Genomic DNA, 8,327 nt, shown 5'->3' on the forward strand with positions numbered 1-8,327 from the left:
AAAAAATGTCACTATTATGCTGCTAATATGTTAGTTTTAAAAAGGTGAACGTTTAAAAATTTCGTAGAATTTATTAATGAATATTTCTTGGCTTAAGTAAATTTAATTTATCTTACTGTTAACTTATTATGTGTAAAAAGTCCCCATTTTTCAAAGTGTGAGTATGGCAATATTTTGTACTAGGTATGTTCAGGTTTCTTGGTCACTGGCTACCATTTGTGACCATTTAAGGTAAGTAAATTCCACCACCAGCGTTTGCTAATATTTCTTTATTACAACACATTATAGTTCTCAGAATTATCAGATACGCTGTGTAGAGAAGACATGAAATGGATTTCATATCCATCTATCAATTCTATTCTATCCGATGACTATCACAAGTGCTCATGGATGAATATAATGTACAACATGTACTATCGCAAAGATATTATCCAGTACAATCATAGTGTAAATATCGACCGATGCAGACCCTCTGGTTCATCATTGATTTGAGTTGTCGACATAAATAAACTTTTTAGTCGCTAGTGTGTAGAGTACCTCTACACGAAATGTTGGAAACACTGTATATATAGAACTAAGATTAACAGTGAATAGTATATATTATTGACTATTTAATCAATTTTACCGTTTCACAGCAGTGAATTATGATGGATTTAATGCAATTTGATGCCATAGGTAATATGGTCAAGTGACCTGCCTTAAATGACTTAAAGTTAGTATGTGAAAATTTATTATGTGAATTTTCATCAGCATGTACACCAGATAGCGTCTTATTAACAGCTAAGTAAGGACTGTGTGTTATCTCCCATGGCGTACAGGGAGCTCTGAGGATTGAAACCAGTTGCAATAAATCACTATTTATTAGCAGCTCCTGGCGTAGGAGCTACGACGTTTTTGAAATGAAATACATCGAAGGCATCGAAACACTCGTTAGTGAACATTAATAAGAGATGTGTACCCGATCGCCTTCACGGCGGCTTGAACTCTGCTGTGGTCACTACCAATGTGTTGTTAGAATGTATGTGGGGAAATGGCAGCTCATTATTGCTCAAGAGCCGAAACCAGAGAAGACAGTAACGTTGGACGCAGGACGCTGGAGCGAAGCTGACGTTCTAGGTCATTCCAAAGGTCTTCCATTGGATTTATATCCGGTATCTGGCTAGTTCATTCAAGAAACGTTACTGACTACAAACCACTGACTCACAAATACTGCTTTATGACAGGGTGTATTGTCATGCTGGTACAAACCATCATCTCCAAACTGTTCCTCTGTTGTGTGCAGAACAGAGTGCTGTTGAACGTGTTCATATTATGCCGTGTTTAGGTTTTCTTAAGTGAAATAAGAGGACGATACCCTAACCACGTAAAATAGCTCCATACCATAACACCACCACTTCCGAAATCCGGCCCCGGTAGTTGAGTGGTCAGCGCGACAGAATGTCAATCCTAAGGGCCCCAGTTCGATTGCCGGCTGGGTTGGAGATTTTCTCTTCTCAGGGACTGGGTGATGTGTTGTCCTAATCACATCATTTCATCCCCATCGACGCGCAAGTCGCCGAAGTGGCGTCAAACCGAAATACTTACACACGGCGAACGGTCTACCAGGCGGAAGGCTCTAGTCACACGACATTTACATTTACCATTTCCGAACTTTATTGTTGGCAGCACGCAACACAGGAGGCAATGTTCTCCAGGCATTTGCAATACCCAAACCCATGCGTAAGGTTGCCACGAGGTATACACTGATACATCAGTCGAAATCACCCATTCCAGTCATCCACTGCACGGCGCCTTCGCCCTTTATACCGTATCAAGAGTCGCTTAACATTGACTACAGAAATAAGTGACTTACAAGGAGCTGCTCGACCATTGTACCCAATCCTTTTTAACTTCACAGCCCAAGTCACTGAACTAGCTGGATTGCTGGCAGCACTTTGGAACACACGAATGATTCCTTCGTGTGATTTCATACGATTTCTTACCACCAGCCTCGACAATGCTCGACGGTTCCTGTCTGTCAGTACATGAGAGGTGGCTGGTCTTGGTCTAGCTGTGATTGTTTCTTCGTGTTTCCAATTCACAATGGCCGGCCAGAGTGGCCGTGTGGTTCTAGGCGCTACAGTCTGGAGCCGAGCGACCGCTCCGGTCGCAGGTTCGAATCCTGCCTTGGGCATGGATGTGTGTGATGTCCTTAGGTTGGTTAGGTTTAATCAGTTCTAAGTTCTAGGCGACTGATGACCTCAGAAGTCGCATAGTGCTCAGAGCCATTTGAACCATTTGAACCACTTCACAATCACATCATGAACATTCAACTCGGGCACCTTTGGAAAGGTTGAAATGTCTATGATGGATGGGGTGACGTCGGCTGACAAGTCCACGTTCGAAGTCACTGAGTTCCCCAGACTGAGCCGTTCTGCTGCTATTGCTTCTCTATTGGCAACACAATACACCATGCCTCCTTTTATACCGGTGGCTCCGCCTCTCCAGGCCTCTAGTGGTCAATTCCGCATTACGTACGGGTGTCTGTATGCTTTAGATGAGATAATTTACTTACGAGCTATGATCCAGCACCTACATAAAACATGTGTGTGTAGTGCACGAGATGTGGCACACTGATGTGGTGTTGCGGTGTGTGCAGGGCGCGTCGATGCCGTACGGGCACGTGTCGCCGCCGGCGAGCCCCGACGCTCCGCGAGCGTTCGTGCAGCACCAGGGACTCGAGGGCGGCGCCGGCCACTACGCTGGGCCGGCCGGCGGACGGCTGTCGCTGCACCCGTACCCCAGTGTGCGCGTCATGACGCCGCCCGCGTCGCCCCACCTCGCCAACCTGCTGACGGGCGGCCGCCACCAGCTGCCGCCCCCGCCGCCCCCGCAGCCAGCTCCGCCTGGCCCGCCACCCTTCGTCGACGTGCCCTCCGCAGCGTGCAAGGTGAAGCGCGGCCGGCGCCGCTGGGGCCGCAAGAAGGTGACGACGCACACGTGCACCTACACCGGCTGCACCAAGACGTACACCAAGTCGTCGCACCTGAAGGCGCACCTGCGCACGCACACGGGCGAGAAGCCGTACCAGTGCGGCTGGAAGGGCTGCGGCTGGAAGTTCGCGCGCTCCGACGAGCTGACGCGCCACTACCGCAAGCACACGGGCGACCGGCCCTTCCAGTGCCGCCTGTGCGAGCGCGCCTTCTCGCGCTCCGACCACCTAGCGCTGCACATGAAGAGGCACATCTCCGTCTAGACTGGGCCACACGGACCTCGTCACATTCGCGTAGTTTCCGCAGATTCGCCACCGCCACAGGACGAGCGACGCTGTATTTTCGTGGACACTGTTATGTGATATGAAGCATGAGCGAAGCGAGTGTTGAAAGCGACCTAGACTAGTATGAAACAAACAAGAATTTTATTCCTGTAAATTCGTTCCAGTCTTTTAGTTTCTCCGCCACTGAAGGCTTTACACATATTTGTCACTATACTGCTACCGTGAAATTTCTTTCAGTGTCATAGTGGCTGTCTGTACTTTTATCATTCACAATGTAAGAGAACACGTTTATCATTTGGTACTCTGTGTACATATTGGTACACATCTCGGACATCCACGGTCAACGTTACAGGTTACAGCATGTAGGGATCTCTTGATTCTCTACAATTATAGTATATGGAGTGACCAAAATGAAACAGACGGCCCGGAAAAGTCTGGCACAAAATGAGTTACTCTAGTTAATCAACAACTGAACTGTTACACAAGGTGCTGGAAATGGCCACTGTTGCCGTCAGTGAGGTGATGTATGGGTTTTGTCGAACTGTGACATTGTACTTTCAGTGTGCTGTTGTTGTTATTCTATTGTCTGGAAGTTACTTGTTCAGTTTGCTCCACAGATAGACAGAACAAGCTACGTTGGAGGCCAGGAAGTTTTATAAGCTTTGCAGATTGCACTTTCCTCACCGAACGTTTGATGAACCGGTGCCGAAGTTGCGTATTGGGTGTGTTCTGTTGCTCCATCTCGCTGAAACACCCATAAAATAGTTCGTCTCCTTTCCACATATAAATCGTGAAAATCTCTTCCTCCTTTTTTTCTTTTATTTTTAGGGAGAAACAGGTTGCAGATCCATAGTTGAGAGTGATTATGGAAGTATCTCCCAGGAATATACTTTATTTCTCTATTTATTTGGGTATAACCAGTTTCGAAGGACGAAGCCTTGTTATCAAGTGCTCATGCCCGCTGAGAGTAGACACAAGCTGACATCTTACCACCGGGTACACATATGAGAAACTGGATTACACAGATCCTGAACGTACCTCTTGGCATTAAAAGTTTCATTTAAGAATTATGTTTTGATTCCTATACATTGTGAACCAGACTACAAATTGAACACTACAGTGTTGCAGATCAGCGCACAGGTGACAATTTTTTAGCACACAAAGGTGCGAGTTCGTTGCGTTGCTACAAACTGACGAAAACACTTTTCAAGACAGTTTTATTCTCGCCACCCTGTAAGTCAACACGCTCCACAGCGCAAATTAAGATTGATTATCTGATGCGTGTCTAACTAGCTCAGAATCTAAATTGCAATCTGCGCATTAGTTTGTTTCAATCTTGTCACTCCACAACAGCAACCTGTCGAAAATGCAACTACTTATGATTCTTCACTTCCTCCTCCATCTAGCTTTGCTGGATCTCTATGGTACGTTTTATTTGTGGAATAGCTTCACTGGTTCAAAATCGGGCCCTGTTAATGTTAACGGTAACGGTTACGATTCTTGAGAAAAGGGTGTATCTATATTCGCGCTAGCTAATTTTCGTTGATACCCAAATTTTTTCGAGTGTGTGAATGAGTAAATTCTTCGAGTAAAAATTAGTAGGTTATATTGTTTATGTATGGCGTTTCAAATACTTCATCGAAAAAAAGACGTCAGTACAATACTGGGATCAGCAGTAGAAGGCAGAACTGCACGAATTAAACTGTATCGGTACAGTACTTTACATCCTACATTAAATAAGAGGAAAGCTGTAGCGAAGGCCGCCCTTCGTCCAATTCGTGTTTGGTGCTTGTATTCTGTTCCACTTTCACATTTCAAAAAGAGATGGCAAATATTCACCCACTTGCTCTGTCTTTCCTTAGCCGAATATGAATCTCCATAACTGTGTCATTGAAGTTTGCAAACCTCTCACTCCTATGTCAAAAGATGAATTATAAAGAAGCGACTTGTATCATTCAAAATGTGTGTTCAGCGTCCTTGGTCTAATTCATAGAATATTCGCAGCAGTAGTTGCTAATTTCGTTTTTCTAGTAGAAGCTGATGGTTATATGTCGTAGCACAGATGTTACAAAATTTCAGAACTCAAGTGAATTCGAAATATAAACTTTGGTTTATCGAAGACCTCTTTAATCAGCTTTTCATGAGTCCACATAGATCACATAGCCAGCATAATACTGTGGGACTGTTTGTGGGAAACTGAACATAAGATCGACGAAGCGCGAAGAAGACCAACATTCTCAGGTACAAAACGTCCGAGAGTACAAACCGTGTACCGTGCTCCAAGCAATACTGACAACAGTCGAGTTTTCTTTCTAACTCATTGCTTTCTGAGTGAAATGCCTGCAGCTTACAGGAGCACATGAGCGCTGATATAGAGTGAAATTGTGGAAGATGTTCCAGCGTTTTATGTACTACGGATGAAAAACCATGTATTGTAAAGATTTTTATTGTAGTTCACTTATACTCCAAATGTAAATAGTCTTATTTAAATATTTATGAAATTATCAGCCAAGTATGATGGCGATTTTTGTCACACAATTGTTGTTTGATTCCGCTTTTTTGTCCATGATACAATCATGACTTCATCTTTTATTCCCATTATATTCTCATCTTTTTACTTCTGAGAGGCTAATTATTCCCAGACATTGTGTAAATAGAATGATTTCAACGGTGATAAAGTTGCTGCATCGCATAAAATTCTTGCATTTAGTTTCGGAAGTAATGTCATTAGTGATGCTTTATGTACTTTATATTTATTTTATGGATGCTTTGTGAGAGAAGTCTTCGAATTTTTAAAAGCATAAAATCGTGTAGTTGTCAAATAACGCGACAAAAGGCCAGTATTTAACAAATAGAATCATCGACAAGTAAGCTTTCGTTATCTCGAGTAGAATTCAAATAAGGTGACCTTCATTTAAGATCATGATTCTCTTCAGGCATATAGCTTTTCAAATTAGTCCGTTCCCAGTCGGTAAAATCAAAAGGTCGCTTGTCGAGCAGTATCTTTGTTGGAAGCACTCACTGTTATCACAGCAAGACCCACGTCTGACATCGGTACGCTTTTATGCGTAGAGCTATGAGGAAACTTCTTTACTTCACCTTTATGCATCAACAAGATACAATCAGTGTTTTGCACTTGAATAATTAGAAACTTTCATTAATTTATTATCTGTTTACATTCCCTCAACATAGTTAAGTATTGCTCTCCTCTGCTGTTACCACACTTCTTACCAAGATTATTAAATGACCTACTCTTCCTGTTGCCACAGATATTTTGCTCGAGTTTCTTTATTATAATTTCCTAGTTTGAGGAACATGTTGCGAATATCTGTAATACATGACACATATTTACTGTAATACGTTTATAGCTTTACAATAATTTCACTGTATTCGCCTTCGCACAAATTTAACAGTTGAAATTAGTTTTCGAGGCTTAAGTTATTATTCACTGTTCTTGTGTAAGTTGCTAAGGTATCTTAGAACCAGTTGCACATTACAGTATCAGAATTTGAAGTGTTTGCAAAGAATTTCATGTATCACTCTTCGTTTACACTCAAATAAACATCAGCTTCAACGTTACAGGCTGCTATACTGCCGCTCTAGACATGTACAGCTCACAGCTTTTACATAAATTGTTTTGCGAAATCGTTTCCTGTCTGTTGTACGCTTAAACTAACTCACAGGTTCCAGACCAACTCCAAATAAATTTGAAATATGCAAGACTTTGCAGCCGTGTTCAGACACCTTTACTTTTTTTGTTACTGTGTCTTTCGATTGGAAAACAGTGATGTCTTCCTTCCTGAAGAATTTAGTGATGATCAGCTGAAAGACTGTTGTGTCTGTGATATCATAATACAACCGTCTCATGTAATTCTATTGTTTTCACAAATATTTTTCACTTGTATTGTAAGAAATGAAATATATGTGTGTTTCAAACGATGACTTGTGAAATACTCCTTTGCCACTTCTGTTACACCGAAAACCTATACTCTTCCGAATCCCAAATGACTTCGCACTAAAATTTGTTTTCTGACCATAATTAGAGGATTTTAATTTGAGTTCTACAAGTAATGAAAATTTATCTACTCTTTGACCAGTAAATAACGAGAAAACTGACAAGAAAGTGGCCAGATATGGACCACGGCTTGGGATGATATCTGGTACAGATATTCATCTTCTTTTTTAAAAAAAAATAAAAGCCTATTCCGAATTTTTTCGACACTACACAGTTGTAGAGGCATTCGATGTCAAATTTTCTGTGTCGCTCAGGTCCTAAAGAGTAGTACGTATGGTGAGGTGCATGGGCGACACGAAGTCGTCATACTGTGGATTTGTGGACTAAGATTAAGTCCGACCCAGATTTCTTTTTTCTTTTCCGAATTAATCAGCATTGCAGTATTACAAATTGTTTATTTATTTGCTGTGGAAGGAATTGTGAGTATTAACAAAACTCACACTTATATATCATTATCAGTACTTTTTTCATTTCGTCATTGTATACCCGTACCATTCATAGATATTCCCTAACTGTAACATTAGTCCCAAATTTTAACTTATAAATTTTGTGCTTCGTAGGCGTTCGGGTACTTGCGAAAGCAGCCGTAACATAATGTCTTTGCAGCACTAACCAGACAATTCTTCAGCAGTGTGCTCAAAACAGACCTTCTTGAAACCCCATTCTTAGGTAATCAACTTAGACGCTAAACGATAGCATGCAAGTTCAGCAACGCGCTCCATTATCTCACAGTTAAATGTAGATATTTGCACTAAAGAACAATAAAAGAATAATCTGCTGTATTGAAACGCATCTTTTATGTGAAAAAATGCATTTTACATACCAGTAAAAAAAGAGGTTCGCAAAATCGGGAAACACACATGAACCCCAGTCAGCCAATACGTAGTATAAAAATGTCACTATCAAATAATAGTCAACAGAAAGAGAGAGAGAAATAGAATTTACATGCATATTTTATCAAAACTTTGGAAATATCGCATTGCCAAAATTTGTGTCCATGCTGTGTTTGTTTACTGTTTTAGTGTGAAGAACATCTTTGCAAAACTTCATCCAATT

The 8,327-nt window shown here is 41.7% G+C and overlaps 1 protein-coding gene across 1 annotated transcript; it reads left to right on the top strand.

Annotated features, from left to right (window-relative positions):
- Window positions 1-2,602: 2,602 nt before the first annotated feature.
- Window positions 2,603-7,110, top strand: LOC126471197 (Krueppel-like factor 2). Its single transcript, XM_050099310.1, has one exon. The coding sequence runs from the start codon at window positions 2,603-2,605 to the stop codon at window positions 3,233-3,235; it is 633 nt and encodes a 210-aa protein (XP_049955267.1). The 3' UTR covers window positions 3,236-7,110.
- Window positions 7,111-8,327: the final 1,217 nt, after the last annotated feature.

This window comes from Schistocerca serialis, chromosome 3 (genome assembly GCF_023864345.2).
Source record: "Schistocerca serialis cubense isolate TAMUIC-IGC-003099 chromosome 3, iqSchSeri2.2, whole genome shotgun sequence".
Classification (NCBI taxonomy): Eukaryota; Metazoa; Arthropoda; class Insecta; order Orthoptera; family Acrididae; genus Schistocerca; species Schistocerca serialis.

Bases quoted from the DNA above. Each gene is read 5' to 3' on its own strand.
- LOC126471197 (XM_050099310.1), top strand. From the start codon at position 2,603: ATGTGGCACACTGATGTGGTGTTGCGGTGTGTGCAGGGCGCGTCGATG.